Source organism: Rhinatrema bivittatum, chromosome 4 (genome assembly GCF_901001135.1).
Source record: "Rhinatrema bivittatum chromosome 4, aRhiBiv1.1, whole genome shotgun sequence".
Classification (NCBI taxonomy): Eukaryota; Metazoa; Chordata; class Amphibia; order Gymnophiona; family Rhinatrematidae; genus Rhinatrema; species Rhinatrema bivittatum.
The window spans coordinates 327,987,542-328,010,352 of record NC_042618.1 but is presented as its reverse complement, the minus strand read 5'-3'; the positions used below and the strand labels follow the sequence as shown (position 1 = coordinate 328,010,352).

The 22,811-nt window shown below is 46.5% G+C and overlaps 1 protein-coding gene across 4 annotated transcripts in view; it reads right to left on the bottom strand.

The window, feature by feature from the left end:
• Positions 1 to 22,811, bottom strand: part of MYH10 (myosin heavy chain 10) — a 461,218-nt gene that overhangs the window by 80,896 nt on the left and 357,511 nt on the right. For all 4 annotated transcript variants that reach the window (XM_029600341.1, XM_029600340.1, XM_029600342.1 and 1 more), the window contains 2 exons: positions 20,825 to 21,031; positions 14,416 to 14,520 (listed from right to left, as the gene is read on the bottom strand). In XM_029600341.1, the coding sequence (XP_029456201.1) occupies positions 14,416 to 14,520; positions 20,825 to 21,031 (312 nt within the window). The remainder of the gene's footprint in view (positions 1 to 14,415; positions 14,521 to 20,824; positions 21,032 to 22,811) is intronic.

The following is a 22,811-nucleotide window of genomic DNA, read 5'->3' as shown; positions in this document are numbered from 1 at the left end:
TTCTCCCCTGCTGCTTTTCCGACCCACTGCTAATCTTTTGTTATACTTATCAAGGACATCGCCTTTGTTGATTTCTCATGGGTACGGAGCTGCTCGTCCGACACGGGCCATGTTTCGGCACAGGTGCCTGCTTCAGGGACTTTGGGAGAGAGTGCTGTGTCCTATATGGGGTTCACAGCATTCTGAAGTCCTTCAATACATAAAAGAGTTTAATTGATCATCAAAACTTTGTATAGCGTTCATACATTGCTTCTCCGATTGTTACCCACCTTGTCTTTGAAAAACTTACTTATCTGCAGTTTCTGCTATCTCTCGTGCGACGCCTTCAGTGTTTGCCTGGGCGTCTGCTCTATTCTCTCTGTTCTTAAAAGCCTGGTTGGAACAACCACCGCCCTCTCTGGCCAGACCGAGGCTATCTCAGGTGTGTGTTATGAGGTGTTTTAATTCTGTTTAAACTCACTTATACACTACTGAACCCTTATACTGATACTGCTCCGCCCTAGAAACGCCCATCATCACCAAACGTGTCAGAAATAGATCCGCCCTAGACAAAGAGGAAATTAGTTGCTGATTGGGAGGGGTCTCTATCAGGTTTTCTCAAATCGCTTATAGAAAATTAAGCAAAAAAACCCCCGGAATCAACACCAGTCAAACATGGTTAGAGGACATATATAATATAATATGTCGCCACGTCATTTATTAAATTTAGCAGTATCAGTATAAGGGTTCAGTAGTGTATAAGTGAGTTTAAACAGAATTAAAACACCTCATAACACACACCTGAGATAGCCTCGGTCTGGCCAGAGAGGGCGGTGGTTGTTCCAACCAGGCTTTTAAGAACAGAGAGAATAGAGCAGACGCCCAGGCAAACACTGAAGGCGTCGCACGAGAGATAGCAGAAACTGCAGATAAGTAAGTTTTTCAAAGACAAGGTGGGTAACAATCGGAGAAGCAATGTATGAACGCTATACAAAGTTTTGATGATCAATTAAACTCTTTTATGTATTGAAGGACTTCAGAATGCTGTGAACCCCATATAGGACACAGCACTCTCTCCCAAAGTCCCTGAAGCAGGCACCTGTGCCGAAACATGGCCCGTGTCGGACGAGCAGCTCCGTACCCATGAGAAATCAACAAAGGCGATGTCCTTGATAAGTATAACAAAAGATTAGCAGTGGGTCGGAAAAGCAGCAGGGGAGAAGGGATTTTAAGAAAGAAAAAAGAAAACACACAAAAAAAGCATTTTTTTTGACCTTAATAAAAAGAATAATAGACGGAGGTAAAAGAAGGGACAACTGCAAATCGGTTGTCCTCATCACATACCTCCGTACAAGATTATCACCGCACAAGGATTCCCTTGTAAGTTGGAGTTGGTGAATTAATTGCATCAGTAGCATGGGGTCTTCTTGGTGTTTGGATAATTGCCAGGTTCTTGTGGCCTGGTTTGGCCTCTGTTGGAAACAGGATGCTGGGCTTGATGGACCCTTGGTCTGACCCAGCATGGCAATTTCTTATGTTCATTCAGTGGCCAAGGATGGGAAGTTGGATTCATCTGTCTCTACTAAGGAAATTATCAGGTAAGTAGTAATTTCTCCTCTCTGAGCGTACAGCCAGGTGAATCCAAAGCCAGTGGGATGTACCAAAGCTATTCCCAAATAGGGTGGGAGGCTGCCCGCGGTCCACTTAAAACAGCACATGCGAAAGCTGCATCCTACTGGGTCTGCACATCCAAGCTATAATGCCTGGAAAAGGTATGTTAAGAGGACTATGTCGCAGCTTGGCAAATGTCGACAAGAGACAACAATCTAATCACCACCCATGACACTGCCTGAGCCCTAGAGGAATGAGCCCTATCCTGACTAGGCAATGGCTACTCAGCATCCACATACGCAGCTGTGACTATCTCCTTAATCCAGCGGACTACTGTAGCTCATGACACCGGCTCACCCTGCTTACTCTCACCATGGGAGTAGAAACAGATACTTCTTCCTGAGAGGTTCAGAAATTTCTAAACACCTCAAGATATGCCTCTTGGGCTGTAACAGGCGATATTCCTCAGCATCTCTTTCCCTGTCCAGAGATGGCAGGGAAATAGATTGATTCAAGTGAAAATCAGAGACCACTTTTGGCAAAAAAATAGAAGGAACAGTACGCAGTTGTAAAACCCCTGGAATCACTTGCAGAAACTGCTGCAGGCAAGATAAGGCTGTAGTTCAGATACACGATGAGCAGAACAAATTGCCACAAGAAACAGTCTTTAAGGTTAGTAAACTCAAGGAAAGTTTACGCACTGGTCGAAAAGTAGGGCACGATAAAAAATCCAAAACCAGATTAAGATTCCATAAGGGCACCGGTAACCGCAAGAGAAGACTAAGATGTTTCACTCTTTTTAAGAAACTGGTCACATCTGGATGAGCCGACAAGGGTCCACCATTCACCTGACCTCAGAAACAGGCAAGAACCACCACCTGTACCTTTAAGGAATTAAGGGCCAATCCTTTACTCAATCCATCCTGCAAAAATTCCAAAATGAATGGAATCTTAACCAAATGAGGAAGAACCCGTTGATCTTCACACCAAGCCTCAAACACTTGCCAAACCCGCACATAGGCTAAAGAAACAGAGAACGTTTGTGCTCATAGCAAGGTGGTAATCACTGCAGCAGAATATCCACATTCAGCGATCAAGCCCTCTCAAGGGCCATACCGTAAGATAAAATAGATTCGGATCTTCATGAAGAACAGGGCCCTGCCCTAACAGATCCCTGTGTGCCAGAAACTAGAAGGGAGATTCCACCAGGAGCCTTCGCAGATCCATATGCCACGGTCTCCTGGGCCAATCTGGTACCATCAGAAGCACCATCCCCCTGTGACTCTTGATCCTCGGATTCATTCTCCCCAACATGGGCCACGGGGAAAAAGCATACAGCAGCTTGCCCTCCAGCCACTCCTGTACGACATCATCGATGCCCAAGTACTTTGGATCTCTCCTGCCACTGAAGAATCGAGGAACCTTTGCATTAAGAGAAGACACCAACAGGTCCAGAAATACAGCAATCCACTATTAGCTGAAAGGCCTTGTTTGACAATTCCCATTCCCCTGGATCCAGACTCTGTCTGCTGAGAGAATTGGCTCTTATGTTGTCTTTTCCTGCAATGTGTGAGGCTGAGATCTCCTGGGGATGCACTTCTGCCCATTCCATAAGCTGGGCTATTTCCTGTGACACTTGCTGGCTCTTTGTTTCTCCCTGCTCTTTGATGTAGGCCTCTTTTGCATTGCTGTTATCCAGACCGCTCGACCCTGCAATCTCTTACCGAACCGCAAACATGCCAACTGAACCGCATGGGCTTCCAGCTGATTGATGTTCCAGAGTCTTCTGCACTCCAGCGCTCTTGTGCTGTCAGTTCCTGATAGTGAGCTCCCCAACCCTGGAGGCTTGCATCTGTTGTGAGTACTAGCCAGTCTGGTGATCTTAGGAAAACCCCTTTTCTTAGATCTGCTTTTAACAGCGGACTTCCATTGGCAGGTGGAGCCAAATCAAATAGTCGAGACTGTGGACTCAGAGACAGCAGCGTGCACTGAAGAGGATGCATATGCGTCCTCATCCATGGCACCACCTCTAGGGTCACCGCCATCAATCTGAGCACCTGAAGATAGGACCACACTGTCAGGTGAATTGTGTTAGTCAAAAGCCGCACCTGCACCATCAGCTTCTGAATACGGCTCTCTGGCAGGAACATCCTGCCCTGATTCATGTTGAACTGAACACAAATACTCTAGGAATTGTGCTGGCTGTGAAGATTACTCTTAGCCAGGTACACGTCCCAATCTAGCTCCTGTAAAGCAGAGTTGCTTACCTGTAGCAGGTGATCTCCAAGGACAGCAGGATGTTAGTCTTCATAACCTCAGATGGAGCCCGGCACGGAACTTTGATTGGCGCACTGAGCATGCGCCCAGCATGCCACTATCCACGCGGGGTCCTTCTTCAAGTCTTATAACAGAGCGAGGGTAACAAAATGGATTAGATGCCGAAAGATAGTCCAATTTTGAGCTTTATTTGAATGGAGATGTGATCTTTATATATGTGCCCAACTCAGGCCGAGTTTCGCCCCACTTAGGGGCTGCCTCAGGAGCTGTAGAAAGTTAATTTGAAAATATATGAGTAAACACTCAGGACATTATTTCACAGTATCTCTGGTGGTTTTTATGTGGGGACTCTAAAAACGTATCGTCTCTGCTTGACAAGCAACATCAATGAGTCGGGCACATATATAAAGATCACGTCTCCATTCAAATAAAGCTCAAAAATGGACTCTCTTTTGGCGTCTAATCCATTTTGTTACCCTGACGGCTTTCTTAGATAGCCTACCCTCAAGTTTCGTTGGTTTATAACAGAGCGAGACCGTGAACAGCCAAAAAACCCTGCTAAAAAAAAAAAAAAGACCCCAACTCTACGAGGAGGCGGGCGGGTTCTGTGAGGACTAACATCCTGCTGTCCTTGGAGAACACCTGTTACAGGTAAGCAACTTTGCTTTCTCCAAGGACAAGCAGGATGGTAGTCCTGCAGATTTCATGAATAGAAACCGCTTGCAGGTGCGCTACCGAAACTGACATGACCCGGATGGACTGAGCCCAAACAGGGCCAGCAAGCTGCAAGCCTACCTGCGTGTAGCAGAAGGCGATGCAGTCGGCCAACCAGTGGGACAGTATATGTCTGGAGACAACAGACAACCAACCTATTTGTGTCAAATGAAATGAACGGTTGAGGAGGTTCGATGAGGCGCCATCCGTTCTAGGTAGAAGGCAAGCGCCCTCTTACAGTCTAAGGTATGGAGGGCACGTTCACCTCTGAGCGTGAGGTCTCGGGGAAAAAAAGACGGTAAGATGATGGACTGGTTGAGGTGGAACTCTGAAAACCCCTTGGGTGGGAACTTGGGATGTGTACATAGTACCACCATCATGATAGAACTTTGTGTAAGGCGGGTATGACACCAACACCTGCAGTTCACTCACCCTGCGAGTCGAATTGAGTGCCACTAAGAAAAGTACTTTCCAGAAAAGGTATTTTAGGTCACAGGAGCGTAACTGCTCAAACGTGGGATTCATGAGCTGTGAGAGAACTACGTTTAGATCCCAGGAAACCACCAGGCGACCCTTCATGAAACGTCCCACCAGTGGATGGCAAGAGATAGCAGAACCATCCACATCCCGATGGTATGCTCCTATGGCACAGAGGTGTACCTTCACTGAGGTGGTCTGTAGGCCAGATTCAGAGAGGAACAACAAAGTAGTCCAGAAGAGCCAAGGGGAAGCATGTGAAGGGGCCCAAACCGCGACTTTCACACCAGAAGGAGAACTGCTTCCACTTTAGATTGTAGTATTTTCTGGTGGACGGTTTCCTAGACTCCAGAAGAACAAGGGACACGGCCGCTAGTAGGCAGAGGACCTCAGTCAGTCAGTCAACATCCTCTCTGTGAGGGCTAGGAACCGGAGGTTGGGATGGAAGAGTCTGCCCTGGTCCTGTGTGATGAGTTCTCATGCCAGCCCCAGTCAGATCGGGGGGGAGCACTGTGAGCTCCCAAAGGGAGCGATCAGGATCACTGTACCCTGATCCTGCTGCAACTTCTGAAGAATCTTGGAGATAAGGGGAAGGGGCGGGTATGCGTACAGCAAGCCCGTCCCCCAGTGGATTGAGAACGCGGTGGCCAATGACCCTTTGCCCTTCCTGCCGAGGGAGCAAAAGTGGCGTACGTTTCTGTTCTCCCGAGAGGCAAATAGGTCCATGTCCGGGGTCCCCTAGCAGCTGAGGCAGCAATTCACCACCACCTGCTTGAGGGACCACTCATGTGGTCTGAATGTCCGACTCAGAGCATCGGCCAGGTTGTTTGCCCACCCCTGGAAGGTACACTGCCCGGAGAGTTATACCATTGGCAATGGCCCATGTCCAAACAGGACTGCTCTTGGCAGAGAGGGAAAGACCTGGTTCCATCTTGCTTGTTCAGGTACCACAAAGCCATCTGATTGTCTGTGTACCAGCATTACTTTGTTCGCCAGCAGTTCCAAGAACACCCATAGGGCATATCAGACCACCCTCAGCTCCAGAAGGCTGATTTGGAGCCTCCTTTCCTGGGGCGACCAGAAACCCTGCATGCGATATCCCAGGACGTGTGCTCCCCCACCCTGTCTGAGAAGCGAAACCTGGGGTGGAGCTGCTGCCAATGGGGACCCCACAGCAGATTCTCGGGGATGGACCACCAGAGAAAAGAACGTTGCAGCTCATCCATGAACACAATGGTGGCATGTAGGCCCTGGGACGCTTGGCGCCACTGGGAACGCAGTGTTCATTGCGACCAGCGCATGTGTAGCCGAGCGAACGGGGTGACATGCACTGCTGCCGCCATATGACCAAGCAACTGGAGCAAGTGGCAAGCAGATACCTGGATGTGGCCGGAAATATGACGTGCAAGAGCCGCTAAGGTCTCTGCCTTGTCCTGAGGTAGGTAGGCCTTGTTCTGGACAGTGTCCAGGTATGCCCCAATGAAGTCCAGCTGTCTTGCTGGCTGAAGGTGGGACTTGGGATCATTGATCAGGAATCCCAAGGTTTCCAGTGTGTCTATCATGAAGTGCATGGCCACCTCAGCCCCCTGGATCGAGCTGCCCTTGATGAGCCAGTCATCGAGGTAGGGGAATACATGAACACCCTGCCTGTGAAGATGGGCACAGACAACTGCCAGACATCTGGTAAAGATCTGAGGGGTAGATGCCAGACTGAAGGGCAGGACACAGTATTGGTAATGCTGGAGGCCAACTCAAAAACTAAGGTACTATCGGTCCCCATGGAAAATGGGGATATGGGCATACACATCTTGCAGATTGAGGGAGCAGAGTCAGTTGCCCCCCTTGAGAAGGGGGGATTATAGAGTGCCCAGCGAGACCATCTTGAACTTCTCTTTTACCAATTTAGGGATCTCAGGTCCAGTATGGGCCGAAAGCCTCCCGTTTTCTTGGGGGATAAGAAAATACCGGGAGTAGAACCCTGTGCCATGATGGCCGGTGGGAACCAGCTCCACCGCCTGCGCGGATAGGAGGGCAGAGAGTTCCGTTGAAGTATTTGATCGTTCTCCACTGTTCCCCATCCTGGAAACGGGGAGTGGGGTGGAAGTTGCTGGAAATGAAGCCAGTAATCCTGGCGGATGATGGATAGGACCCAGTGATCCAACATGATCGAACTCCAACAATCCGCAAACAGTTGAAGACATCCTTCAACTAGAGGGCCAGGGTTCTGCTGCTGGCTCCAACTCCCTCGTGGCCAGTCAAAAGCCGGTGGCAGGGTTTTGCGGTGGGGCTGTGGTTGCCCAAGGGGGTAGAGATTGCCTCTGGGTTTCACCACTGGCCACTGAGGTCGAGATCTCATGGCGGGAGGGTAATACCTGTGTGTCGGTAAAAAGTTTCCTTTGGATATGACCAAGCGGGCTTCCTAGCAGGCTGGGTGGTGGAAGTACTAGCTGACAATTGTTGAAGGGTCTCTTGATAGTCCTTCAGCTGAGCCACAGCCTCTTTGATTTGGTCACCACAGAAACATAGAAATGACGGCAGAAGAAGACCAAACGGTCCATCCAGTCTGCCCAGCAAGCTTTCACTCCCCCCCCCCCCCCCCCAATACTTATCTGTTACTCTTGTCCCTTGTAAGTGACATTTTGTTCATTTTCCCTTCCACCCCCGCCATCGATGTAGTTAGCAGTGCTGGAGCTGCATCTAAGTGAAGTATCTAGCTAATTGTATAGGGGTAGTAACCACCGTCATACCAAGCTACTCCCACGCATGTTTATCCAGCCTGTGCAATTCAGTCCTTGTTGGTTGTTGTCCGAATATAAATCATCTTTTCATCATTCCCCCTGCTGTTGAAGCAGAGAACTATGCTGGATATCATTGAAAGTTAAGTTATCAGGCTTATTTGGTCTGGGGTAGTAACTACCGTATCAAGCAAGCTACTCCCCTGCTTTTTTGTGGATGCAAATCCTTTTTTTTTTTCACATTTCCTCTTGCCGTTGAAGCACAGAGCAATGTTGGAGTCACATTAATCGTGTGTATGTTTATTGAATTAGGATATTAACCAAACAGGTTCTCCCCAGTACAGGGCAGGTCTGCTAGCCGTCCTGGATCTCTGGGTGCAAGTCGGATGCCTGTAACCATGCTGTGTGCCGGGCCCCAATGCCCGCTGCAGACGATCTCATGGCCATTTCAAACATGTTAAATGCCACACGGACTTCGTGTTTGTCACATTCGAGGCCCTGCTGAACAACATTCTGAATCTCCTCCTGATACTGCTGAGGTAGGAGCTCACCGAATTCTTGAGCTTGTTTCCACAAGTTTTGAGAATACTGTCCCCATGTAGAGCTGATAACACGCTATGCAGGCAATGAGCATAGCACTCTGGAATACACGCTGACCCCAAGGCATCTAGAGCTTTGTGCTCACGTCCTGGCGGTGCTATTGCATGGGCGCGCACTTTCTTAGCCTTAAGGGCTGACTCTACTACCACCAACTGGTGTGAGAGTTGGTGGCGGTCAAACCTGGTGGAGGGTTGAACCAGGTACACTGCGTCCGTTTTTCTGTTGATTGGTGGCATCAAGATCGGATGCTCCCATAAGTGGGTTACCAGGTCCTTGAAAATGTCATGAACGGGCAGTGCTACTATTTCCTTCGGTGCGTCCATGAACTGTAGGATCTTGAGCATTTTGTGTCTAGAGTCCAGCTGAAAGGGGATGGAATCTGCCATGGCCTTGACAAACCCCACAAAAGGGGGGGGGGGAATTGCTGCCATTCCTCTGGCGAGGAGGGCTCAGAGGGTAAATCTTCTGACTCATCCAATGAAGAGACAGATGCTTCCCATTCTCAGGGGTCACATGGGGGTTTCACCCTCGCTGCAACACTTCGGGGAGGCAGGAGGGGGCAAGCTCACTTGAATGTGGGGGCCAGGCCTCGACAAAGGCACCGGGGGCATCGGAGGTCCTCGAATTCTCGAGGGATCCAATGGTGTCATCGGGGGCACCAAAAGAATTGGTGGAATCGAACCTGAGGGCCCGGGGAGAGGCTGGACGGTGAAGGGTCACTGCAAGCCTCTGGCCTGCCTTCGAACCCGATGGCCTATCCTTTTCTGAGGAATTGCTCACCAGTATGGGGGCTGGTGGCGATGGTAACGGTGTGCTCAGGGGCCTCTGAGGAGCTTGAGGCACCGATGCCGGCTGCATAGGAAGCATACCGAGCAGTATATCGAGCCTTTCCAGCAACGGTGTGACCACCAGTGAAGCAGGTTCTTGCGGCGGAGGCGGTACCTGGGGAACCAGAGGCTTGAGCCCCTGTAGAACCCAGCTGACTGCAATCCACACACACCTTTCAAGCTCCTCCTCAAATTGCTTAAGAAAGCATGACTTGAGGAGGAGCAGGAGGAATCAGGAGACTCTAGTTGGAGGGGGACCAATCCCTCCCCCGGAACCGGTAGAGGCCGCCTGGAGGTGTCAGTGGGGTTGGAGGGGATGACATTCTCTGCTGTCGACTACTTCATGGGAGGCACAGATGTCGATGCCCTCTCATGGTCCTTTTTAGAAGAAGACAATAGATGTCTGTTTGCTAGACCTCTCCTGGTGGTCCCCGTGATCCTTCCCCAAAGTCAAGGGGGGACGTTGAGGATCCTGAACGGGAGCGGCAAGAGACAGACAACAGATGGTCTCCTGCGCCCACCTTGGGAGCTGGCCCAACAGGTGCAGGAGATCTTGGGGACAGGGCCTTCTTACCGCGCAGTGCGGAGGTCACTGATGTCAGGGACTGTTCCGAACGTTTGGGCCCTGAACAATTTCTCCATTTTGTCAAGGTGGGCCCTGCAACCCTTTGGGGTCATGTTGGTGCAAACATCACAAACGCAGACATCGTGGGAGGCCCCCCAGGCAAAGGACAGGCCTCATGGGGATCTGTGAAGGACACAGTCCACAGGCGCTGGGGGCACCGGCGGAAACCAGATGATGCTATCGGAAAAACATGACGTGCGGTCGATGGCAGACTGGTATCCGGAGGAAGCACAGTCTGTGATAGACTGCGAAGATCCGAGGAAACTTACCGATCTCTGAAAAGAGGGACCTTACGAGACATGTAGAAGCAAAGAAAAATGTTTTAGGAAAAAACAGCACGAGCTCCTAAACCACGTGGCAACAGCTTCGCGTAAAAAAAAAAAAAAAAAAAGACTTGAGGGACCCCGCGTGGATAATGGCATGCTGGGCTCCATCCAATGTTTCTTATCCGCTGGCAATCGAGGAACCGGGACTCACCTCACTTATTGGCCATCTTCTCCAGCTCACTCCCAAATAAGAGCAAGCCTTTAAAAGGCAACTTCGTAAGGTTAGATTTCAAGGTTGTATCAGCCGACGCCTAGCTGACACCTAGCCGCTATTACCAAAGCCACCCTTCTCGCCAAAGTGCGGACCAAATTGCAGCCCACATCTGCCAAAAAGGCGGCTGATGGTTCCATCACTGCCCTGGAATTTTTTTCACCAGATTCACTGATCTCCTGAGAGAGCAGTTAACAAGAGCAAGCAACCAGGGAACAACAGGACGCTATCTGCAAATTCATTGCCATTTCTTCAAAGGCCTGCTTAAGGATAGACTCAAATCTCCTATCCTGAGCATCCTTTAAGGCAGTTTCCCCTTCTATGGGAATAGTTGTATGCTTGGTGACAGCACACACAAGTGCATCTACCTTTGGAAAACGTAATTGCTGTCAAGCAGCTGGATCCAGGGGGTACAGGCCTTCTAGGACCTATCCCCTTTTGAAATTAGCTTCCAGGGCACCCTTCTCAAGATCAATTAATTTTTCCATAGCCTCCATAAAAGGAACGAAACATGGGGCTTTACGCAAATAAATCAAAATGGGATCTTTCTTTGGCTCAGACATGGATTCAGCCCCAGGTACTCCAAGCATCTTTAAAGTCTGGGAAATCAAGGCCAGTAACTAGTCTTTATGAAAGATATGGCTCCAATCCCAAAGGAACTTCCCCATCCTCCAGGGAATAAGGATCTGTTTCATCATCTGTGCCATCTGGATCCTTATCGGGAAGACGAGCAGCCAATCCAGGCATACCCCGGCCGCTTACCCACAGCACCAGGCATGCGAGGTTTTACCACCTGCGACCCAGAACTAGTAACAGTGATTGGGGCAGAGGACTGCGCTTGAAGAAAAGACTAGTCCTTGAAAAAAAATTCTACCCAAGAAAAGGCAGAGGGATCTACGTCAAAATCAGGGGGCCACCTGTCCTGAGCCCACTGAGCCTACCGTCCCTCGCTGACAAACCAGTTAGGGGAGCGCCAAAGGTAGGCGACCCCTTCTGGCAGCTCTTTCCCAGTCCCACATCAGGATGGGAAGTACCAGGCTTAGTAAAATCAGATGAAGGCAATTCCCCGAGCCCCCAAGCAACACTGACACAAGTTAGAGGGAACGCCGGGCTGAGATGACAGAATGTGACAAGCAGCACAGAGGGTAAGGCACTTAGACTGATGGCAGCTATAGCTAAGAAACCTATCAGCACGCTGAAATAAGTGTCTGAGGAGTGTGTCCCCAGCTGAAACTACGCTGCAAAAAAATTAGGTGTCCAAAATTTAGGTGCTCAACACCATCTCAAAGGGTATCCCCAAAAAACTGGGCTCCCACTTGCACGCACAGATGGATGCTGGTAACCATCTGGACATCCAACCAGGCACCCAACCAAGCATCCAATTAGGCACCAATTGGACACACCCACAATCAGATAGAACTGAAGGCGGCAGTCTAATGCGCTGGAAAAGCACGGGAAACGCTGCCACAGCCCACCACGCGGCAAACAAAGAAAAAGCCTGAGCGCAGGTCTAGCCAAAAGGCAGCTCAACCCGCCAGTCTGCTCATGTCCCCCAAACTCCTACAGATGCAGGAACCAATGTTGGATTGGCGCACCAAGCACAAATAAAAGGTTTTTTTTTTTTTTTTTTTTTTTATAATTGTTCACCTGAGCTCAGCCCATCCCGGCTGAGAACAGAATCAGTCTGCTGCATAGGGAAAGGGCATATAACTTCACCACCATGCTCGGCTTCCTGTACTCATTGCCTTTCAGCTGTTTTTTTTGGGTTTTTTTTTTTTTTTTTTTTTTTTAACAGCTGTCCATGCAGGATGAAAACCAGCTACTGGATCAAGGCACTCATCTGAGGGAGGTATCCAAAGATATCACCTCAGGAATTCTCGATGGAGGGAGGGACCCATATGGAGAGCAGGGCGAAAATAAATTTCCTTCCTTTCTCCTTCTAAAAGTTACGGCAATCCCCAGTAGGGAGATGCACATTCACTATTTGCTGGAGACAGAGAATACTGGCGGGCTGTCTCTGCAGGGCTATATATACTGTGATATCAGCTTTGTTCCATCTCCATCTGCTGGTAGAGGTACGTAACCCACTGGCTTTGTAGTCACCTGTCTGTACACTAAGAAAGTCTCTGTTGTTGTACTATCCTCACAGGGATGGTAACTAATACCGGCGGGCAGGCACACATGTACGTATGTATGCCTGCTTGCGCCAATGGACAGAGCCATTTTATAGCATACATGCGTATATTAGTCCTGGGGGAATTCTGCGCTACTGAGGAGTGCAGAATTTGAGAAGAATTGCCAAATTCTGCACAGAAAATGGCAGCGGAGACCCTGGCATGCCGCAAATGGAGCACACACAGTTTGCGGCGAAGAGGAAGGCCCCTGCATGCTGTGCTCTGCTTATGGCTAAGAGGAAGGCCCCAGTAAGAGTGAATATGTGTAGAGAGGTGTGTGTGTGTGAGGGGGAGGGGTGAGAGAGAGCAGGAGGGTAAGCAGGGGGGTGTGAAGGTACAGGAGGGGTACTTGAGTGTGGGTGCCAGAGAGAGGGAGCTTATATGAGGAGATTGTGAAGGAGTGTGTATGTGTGTGAGAGACTGGGAGCCAGTGAAAAAGGGATCTTTTTGTATGCGAGGGTGCTAGCCTCTGTGAAGGCATTGTGTATGTGTGAGAGAGCGCCTGTGTGAAGGGGTGTGTGAGAGAGCGACATAGGTAGCCTGTGTGAGGGTGTATGCGTGAGAGAGAAAGGGAGCTTGTGTGGGTGTGCATGAAAGAGAGAGGACCCCTGTATGAGGGGATGGGTGTGTGCGAGAGTGTGAGGGAGCCTTTATGAGGATGTGTGTATGTGCACTAGAGAGAAGGAATATGTATGTGAGGGAGGGACAGAGGGAGCCTGTGTGAGGGGCAGTACTGAGAATGGGGTCAAATTCTGGGATTGGCGATAGAGTGGAAGGGGTTGAGCCTAGAGGTGGAGGGGAGAGATACTGGCAGGTGAAGGAGTTGGGGCCTGAGAGGGCAAAGTGGCCAGGGGAGTAGGGATAGTGAGGGAAGGGTCACTTACAGGGAATTTCTAGGGAAATTCTGCTCAATTTAAAATTTTGCATCTTTAAGTAATAATGTTTTCTGTATTAATTTAAAATGTAATTACTTAAAAATTGTCATGTAAATTGTGTTATTTTGACCAATATAAAGTTTGCAGAATTTTAAGATTTGTGTGCAGAATTTTAAATTTGTTTGCACAGAATACTCCCAGGAGTGGTATATGCATGCATGATTATAAAATAGGCTGTACGCGTGTACATGTGCATACAATTTTATACAGACGTGCGCAAGTGCTCAAAAATACCACCTCTACCATTAAGTGGGGGGATTTTAAGTAGATACATGCTGACACATGTACCAGTTTCCCCAGTTCGCTCCCAGTTTGCCTAGGTAAGGGATAGAATTTTCTAACCTAATTAAATAGCCTCCCTTTTAACCTGTTAGCACCAATCCTTAAAATCCTGCTAACTAGCCTAGATTTTTAAAATTTTATTACTTTCACATTATCCATAGCAGTAGTAATGTTATGCAGCAGGGGACCTAGGCACGTGCTTGTGCGCATAAATACTTACACTCACATTTGATGTTAAAGTCCCAGAACGCCCATATCCTGCTCATGCCCCGCCCAGACCACCCCCCTTTTTTGTAACTTATTTGTGCGCGTACAGGGAGATATGCAAATACATGGACGGCTTTTAAAATCTGCTCTGTGAACACCGGCTGGACATATTTGCAAATCTCCTGGGTTTTGTCATGCGCCAGGCTTTTAAAACTCACCCCTAATAGTATAGAGGATTTTCAGTTTGTTTTCCCAAGGACAAATGGAACTTTCTTACAGAAGTTAGCAAAAGGAAATGAGCAGTATTTAGTGTAATATGATATCCAGTTCAAAACATAGCTAATAATTTATTTCCAAAAAGGAAATGTGTGTAGATGCTTTAGAATAATGCAAAATATTAACTGAAGAGGATGTTTCTCTTTGGTTACCACAGACCTGGGTATCTTGAAGCTGAGATTCTAGACTTGCAGCATCCTTGGCCAGTTTGATGCCCTTCTTCTCAGCCTCCTCCAGAAGACTTGAGACACTGTCCAACTCATTCTGCAAAGAAAATATTTAATGAGAACTTGGAGTAGAGAAAATCCACTTTCAAAATTCTAAATATTTACTATATGGTAAACCAGGTTATTTCCATAAATCAAAAATCAAAGGAAAATTGGTTCTTACCTGCTAATTTTCGTTCCTGTACCACAGATCAATCCAGACTCCTGGGTTTCGCCTCCCTTCCAGCAGATGGGGGACAGAGAAAGTTTTACCGATACTGCTACTTAACCACGTGTGCCACCTGCAGTTCCTCAGTATTAGTCTGTACCCAAGACAAAAGAAAACCCAAGCAACCAAAAACTATATCCAAACCTTCAAAAACTTTCTTCAACTAATTAACTTTATTTAAACAATCCTGTATTTCATATTACACAAACTGGTAGAGAGGGAGAGTCCGCTCAATCTAATGGCCGGGTTCTAGACTGATCTGTGGTACTACAGGAATGAAAATTAGCAGGTAAGATCCAATTTCCCTTTCCCTGTACATAACCAGATCAGTACAGAATCCTGGGATTAACTAAAGCTCCCTACTCAGGGTGAGACCTGGAGAGTCCCGCTCCCAGAACGCTCGCGCCAAAAGATGGGGCACCTGTGACCCCCACATCCAGCTGATATGCCTTGCAAAAGTATGCGACTTCCACATTGCCATTCTGAAAATCTCTTGTGGAGAAACTAGTTGAGCCTCCGCCCATGAGGCCACCTGAGAACGCGTAGTATGAGCACACAAGCCCACAGGAACCGGACGATTCTTAATCCAATAGCTTCCTTAAGCCAACTTGCAATAGTAGTCTTAGATACCTTCAACCCTCTTTTCAGGCCCATTCCACAGAACAAAGATGATTCAACCATCTGAAGTTATTAGTCACCTTGAGATATCTCAACAACGCTCTCCTCACATATAGCAACTTGAGCTCCCTTGCATGAGGAGTGGAGGCATCCACCTCAGGAAAAGCCAGACGCTCCACTGTCTGATTTATATGAAACGTGGGCACCATCTTAGGTAAAAAGGAAGGTAGTGTCTGCAACGACACCCCTGAGTCTGAAATCTGAAGGAATGGATCACAGCAAGATAAGGCCGGCAACTCAGAAATTCTTCAAGCCAAACATATAGCCACCAGAAAAAAACACTTTAAGAGTCAAATCCTTAAGGGGAGCTCTTCTAATCAGGTCAAAAGGAGCCTCACACAACCCTCTAATGATCAGATTAAGATTCCAAAATGGACAAACTTTCCACACCGGTGGATGTAATTTCTTTGTCCCCCGAAGGAACCGGACCACATCTAGATGAGCTGATAAAATAGAGCCCTCCATTTTGCCTCAAAGACAACCCAGAGCTGCCACCTGGACCTTAAATGGGCTTAGAGACCATCCTTTGACCAAGCCTTCTTGCAGAAAAGATAGTGTCAGATCCTGAAGATTTGAGAGGCTGAACCACCTTAGAGCAAAACCCGCACGTATGAAATATTAGTAGAAGTTCTCCTAGCTTGAAACATAGAAATGACAGACTTGGGATAATCCTTAGCTCTCAAATGTCACCTCTCAAAAGCCATGCTGCTAGACAAAAATTGAACGGCATGGTCTGAAAATATGAGTCCTCTATGAAGAAGGCCCACTAGATGACGGAAGCGAATCGGGCTGTCCACTGCCAAGTTGATCAGATCTGCGAACCACGGGTGACGTGGCCACTCTGGAGCCACCAATACCAACTCGCCTTGACACCCATGTGCCACAACACTTTGTCTAAAAGCGGCTAAGGAGGAAAACCAAATCAGAACCTCCCAAGGCCAAGGCACTACATTAAAGCATCAACACCCTCGGCCCCGTGCTCCCTTCTCAGACTGAAAAACCAAAATGCCTTGGCATTTTGCCAAATCACCATTAGATCCACGAGGGGAGCCTCATCTTTCGCAAATGAGCTGCATCGGCAACTCCAACAATTCCCACTCACCTGGATCCCATATCCTACGGCTCAAATAATCCACTTGAATGTTTTCAGCCCTGGCATTGTGACACCGCTATCTTCTCCAGGTGTTGTTCCGCCTAAAGAATCAATTCCTGCGCCTCCTGGGCCACTGCTCAACTCTTGGTTCCGCCCTGATGATTTATGTAAGCTATCGCTGTCGCATCGTCCGACATGACCTGCACCGAAAGACTCACCAACGGCAGAAAGGCCTGTAAGGTTAAGTGGACTGCCCTGGTCTCCAACTGATTGATAGACCATGCAGACTTTCACAAAGAAGCAACCTTGAGCTGACTGATGCTGACAAACTACTCCCCGACCAGAGAGACTGACATCTGTAGTAACTACCACCCATTTTGGGACTTCAAGGTCTATCCCCCGAAGGAGATTGGGCATTAGAAGCCAAATGGACAGAATCTCCTGCGCGACTCTCTCGAGCAGCAAAGGAAGATTAAACTCCTTCAAGACAGAGTTCCACCATGCCAAACACACCCTCTGCAAGGGTCTCATATGAGCAAATGCCCACGACATCAAATGCAGGGTCGAAGCCATAGAACCCAGAACCTGCAAATAGTCTCAGACCTTAGGTATCGTCAACCCTAACAAGCGCCGAATCTGCCTGTGCAGCTTCCGAACACACTCCTCTGAAAGGAACATCTTGCCTATCAGTGCTGAATCGAGCACCCATATACTCTAGGGACTGCGACGGCTGTAGGTAACTCTTTGCCAAATTCACCACCCAGCCAAGGGGCTCGAGAATACTGATAACTTTCTGAACAGACTAGCGACAAAGAGCCTCCAACTTCGCCCTGATAATCCAGTCATCTAGATAAGGATGCACCAGAACGCCTTCCTGATGCAACGCCACTGCCACCACCACCATCACTTTGGTGAAGGTGCATGGAGCTGTGGCCAACTCGAAAGTAAGGGCCTGAAACTGGAAATGTTGACCCAGAATCATGAATCGCAGAAAATGCTGAGTCTGGCCAAATGGAAATGGTGCAGATACACCTCTGTTAGATCCAGAGACACCAGAAATTCTTCCTTGCGAACCACAGCAACAGATCTCAGTGTCTCCATATGGAAACGTGGTACCTTGAGCGCTGCATTTATGTTTTTCAGATCTAGAATCAGACGGAAAATCCCTACTTTCTTTGGAACCATGATGTAAACAGAATACCTTCCTAATCCTAGCTGCTCATGTGGAACAGGAATTGCTGCCCCCAGCTGTCACAGGCAGACCAGCGTGTCTCGAACCGCCATTTGTCTACTGAACAGCAAAGGAAAACTAGAAGCAAGTGTCAAACTGGCCAAGCAAATTCTAAAGCGTAACCTTTTTTTACAACACTGACAACCCATAGGTCCCCAACCAACTCAACCTTCTAGTAGAGACTGCCGACACCATAATCCAGGACAATGTGCCAACGAAATCATACAGGGCATCCCCCCCATAAGCCACTGGCACCACAACATGTTCAGCCCTTTCCGCCTTCTTGCCTGACCTTGGGAGACCTTCCTGTATCCGCTGTACCCAGTGCAGGCATGCACATCACATAAAGCTAGTACAAATAGCGCACAAACTCAGGGCTGAAACCTCAAAAATCCTCTTGAGGTGTGCCTCCAGTTTACGATCTTGCAAGTCTTTCAATGCAGCAGAACCAACCACTGGGATGATAGACTTTTTAGTCACTGCCGCAATTGCAGATTCGACCTTCGGAAGGGAAAATAGCTCCAACGTCTGCCCTGGCAGTGGACAGAGCTTTGCCATGTCCCTCCCACCGTTAAACCTGAATCGAGAGTCTCCCACTCCCTCTCAACCAACCTCTTTACCAACCTGTGATAAGGGAAGGCCGTTGGGGGACCCATCAGCCCATCCAGGACAAGGGCCACCCCCTCCAAATCAAAATCTTCCTGAGGGACTTTAACTCCCAACACTTGAATAGCTTGAGGAATTGAGGGACAGAGTTCCTCTTTTCTAAAAAGACGGACTATCGCCAGATCATCCCCCTCGAAGGCCAGGAGTTCCTCCGGATCATCCTCCAAGGCCCATGTCTCATCTCCCGAGAGATCCCTTGTCCCCACAGGGCCATCCTCCAAGTCGACTCCACCTAGTCCAGAACCAGGAGGACCCAATAACTCCTAAATAGAGGGAATGCGTTTTCTGACCAAGCCATCTGGCTTGACCCCCAACGCACATCTGTCTGAAGACTAGGAGCGGGAATCTGGATGAGAAAATGCTGCCTGCTGCTTGGCTAAATAAGCCTCATGCAGCAGCAATACAAAGTCAGCTGAAAACAGCTTAGACTTCCCTACTCCAGCAGCAGAGGAACCAGGACCGGGCAGCAATGGAAAAACTTTCCTCCTCTGAGGCTCCCTGATCATCCATAGAGCCTGAACATGCTGGCAACAATTGCAGAGGGACATCCACCTCCTCCCCCTGACGTGGGAACAGCAGAAAAAGAATCCAAAATGGCGTCCATTTCCACATTGAGCAAGAAGGGGTTCTCCCCCCTTGCGCCAGTCCAGCAGTGCTGCCGAAACAGAAGCGGGAGCCCTCTGTGCATTTTTTGCTCCCACACGGTTGTCTGACAAGCCCTCTCCGCCTGCCAAACAGCCGGAGGACAAACTTCACCTATTAAGACATGAATATGCAGAGCCACATGCACGGCATGCCAACCCCTAGCCCATCACAAAGGCAGGTAACCCACCTCAAAGCAGGAGACAAATGGGCTCTAATAACCCCAGCAAAACAGCCCAGCCATCAGATAGAAGAGGAGAAAGTTGTCCGCACAGCAGACCTGTGATGCTGCAGACTTTTTTTTTTTTACTTTATTGAAAAAACTCCTCTAAGGCTGGAAAATAGAGCCAAAAACAGAAGAACCAAAATTAGTGTCCCTCAGAATAAAAATTGTTACCCCAAGCCTGCAGCTGCTTAAGTGGCTTCGTGAAGGGGAGGGATCTTGACCACCAGATTTACACCCCACGGGTGCAAGGAGCGAGCGTAATGAAGCGTCACCAACCCCTAGCTTGTCCACCTCAACCAGACAGGGAAGGATCCACCAAGATCCAAAAAAACCCTGGGAGGAAGGAAAAAAAAATTGTCCAGACTACAGAACTGCAGCTTTTGCACAGTATACCATCTGCTGGAGACAGAGAAATACTGAGGAACTGCAGGTGGCACACATGGTTAAGTATCAGTAACATTTTCTTTGTCTCCATCTGCTGGGAGGGAGGCAAAACCCAGGAGTCTGGACTGATCTGGGTACGTACAGGTAGTATTTAAACAATTTTTAGATATACATATCCACAGGATAGAAACATTCTCAGAAATATGCACATTTTGTTCAGTTAAGCATATTATATATATACACACACATATATATCTATGTACATATATATCTGTATGTATGTTACAGGCTCAACAGGTATTCCCTCTCTGGGGGGAGTGGTGGAAGATTATATGCTAGGTCAAAATGGCTAGTATGGGTCATAGAAACTACATGTTATCAGTTCTCTCAGTTTTAACCAATTTTGGACAGTGGGTCTACTTATTGCTAATGGGATATATGCTGAAAAAATCCACTGAATGAGATCATCCAAAGTGTATAATTTCTAAAGTATTTCATGGGGGAGTGGAAATAAGCAACTGACATAAATATTGTGTGTTTACACAGATTCCAAAGATAGATGCATGAGATACCATCCTTAAATACCCATCCCAAAAACTGTCTGCCAATATAAAAACATTTTAAAAAGTCATCTGTATTTACCAGTTCAAAACATAGAACAGGTGTCTGCAGAACTACAGACATGTGACTGTCTCTAACAGTGATTTTTTAAAGTTTGTGTAAGGACTTATATTTTCAATTTTTATTCTTTTCCCCAAAAATGTATCAGTGTTTATTATAATAAAATTGGGAGAAATCAGTGGAAAAAATGATGTAATTTTTCTGTGTAAATATTTTTATTCTTGATGTTACACTAAAGATTCCTGAGGAAAAGAAAATAAAAACGGATAAGGAAGGTCCCTAAACATGTGTTTTAATCCTTCTGTTTTGGCAGTGTAATAAATATCCCCAATAGAGTCAAGGTGGTGAGATGTTAAGTCCTTTGTCCTCCACTATTGTACTGGTTCTTAGCCTCAACCAAAAGGCAGAAAAACGGACAATCCTTAGCTCATAGCTCACACCCCACATTTGGATCTTAACCAAAGGAATATGATGGTCCAATATAAATTATATATACTCTTGAAGGAAACAGCCTAGAGAAACTGCATGATGAGCTCTCTATTCTAACAGTTAACATGCCTGTTGAGAGTGTAGCAGAGGAGAAATACCCTACCTGCAGTTTGCTTGCTTTTTCTGCCATCTCTGTCCGCTGTCTCTCTCCTTCTGTGCACTTGTTGTGAAGCTCCTGTACCTGAACATCCAGTTTTTTTCTCTTGTGCTCTGACTCTGCTTTCACCTGCTGCAAGGATTTCACCTCTGTGGCCAGCTCCTTATTGTCCGTCTCCAAGCACTGCTTGTTTTTCTCAAGATTTACTTTGAACTGTTAAAAAGTAAGCACATTTCACTACACCTTGTACCTTATTTTCTTGCAGGTCCATGTTGCCTACCGTGGTTAGGAATTTATTTTCTGTTATCTTGCGCCACTATCTGAAGTGCTTTACAGACCAGGCTGAACAATTATGTGATTTCAACTATTTGAAATATAGAATCATGACCATTATGGAACCCCTTGTTCTGATTCACTCCTAGGTGGTTTCACAAAAAGTCAATGAACCCTGAATAAATCAAAAAAAGCTAACAAATTAAATCTCAATTTATGCTTTTTCTTACCAAACTGAAGTTCTTCTTAATACGGCCAACTTTTAGAAAACCAAAATCATAAAGGAATAAAAGAAAATACTTTATTTATCATCAATCTGGAACAATCTCAACAGTGTACACTTAGTCATATAAAAAAAATATATATAATACATCAAAAACTTGAAATTATATAAAAACAGTCAAGAAATAAGAAATTATTTGCAACATAATAAAATAAAGTACAAAAAACTTAAAACATTAGAATATTAAAAAAATAAAATGAAATAAGAACAAAATAAAGATAAAATAAAATAGGTAAAGCCAGATGTTATAAATTTAAAACACAAGAACAGCCAGTAAAGGTTCGCAGAAACATATTGCTCTGCCGCCAGTTCATAGGCATTTCTAAATAACGGTTTCAGTTTGGTTTTTTTTTTTTTAATTAAAGATTTTCAAATCCTTTTGTAATCTGAGTTCTTCAGGTAACGAGTTCCATAGTTTGGGGCCTGCAACCGAGATAGCCCGTTCTCTAACCTCTGATAAATGTGCTGTTTTAATTGATGGTATTGATAAACATTTATTTGCAGAATGAAGGTTCCTTTGTGGGGTATGAAGGCGTAAGAGAATTTAGGCAGTTTGTTTGTTGTTTATAGACTTAAATAAGATGCAAAGCAACTTATACTCAATTCTTTGCTTAATCAGTAACCAATGTAATTCAATGAGGGTTGGGGTAATGTGATCAAATTTGTTTCCTCCACATAATACTCTAGCAGCTGCAATCTGGAGCAATTGCAATGGTCTAAGATGAGACTCGGGAATTCCAAGAAATGGAGTATTACAATAGTCAAGTGTAGAAAAAAGCAAAGATTGTAAAACAGTTCTAAAATCATTAAAATCTAACAGAGGTTTAAGCTGCTTTAAAATTTGTAACTTAAAATAACCATCTCTGGTTTTTCGTTTTGTATATATTCAATTTAAAATCAGGATCGATTAAAATACCAAGCTCCTGTACATGACTTGAAGAGTCAATCTGCATAAAATTGGTATTAAAATGGAAGGTTATATTAAAAATGGATTTTCTCCTTAACATAATTAATTCTGTTTTTTGATTGTTTAAGATTAGTTTCATGTGAGATAAAAGTTGTCTAATGGCATTTAAATAAATTTCAAGTTCCTTTAAAGTATCCTCCAGGGTATTTTTAATGGGGATTAGAAGTTGATCATCATCTGCATAGATGTAATAGATAAGTCCAAGTCCTGACAATTTACAAAGCGGCAAAAAGTAAATATTAAAAAGGGTTGCCGATAATGCAGACCCTTGACGAACCCAATTCGATATGTATTTTGTTAGAAAAGCAGTTCTGTAATTGAACTTGATAAGATCTGAGAGAAATGATTTAAACCACCCATATACACTTCCATTTATACCAATTTCTCACAGTCTTTGAAGTAAAATTTGAAAATCAACTGCATCAAAGGCAGCTTTTAAATCTAAAAGAACAAGAATAAACAAATCACTA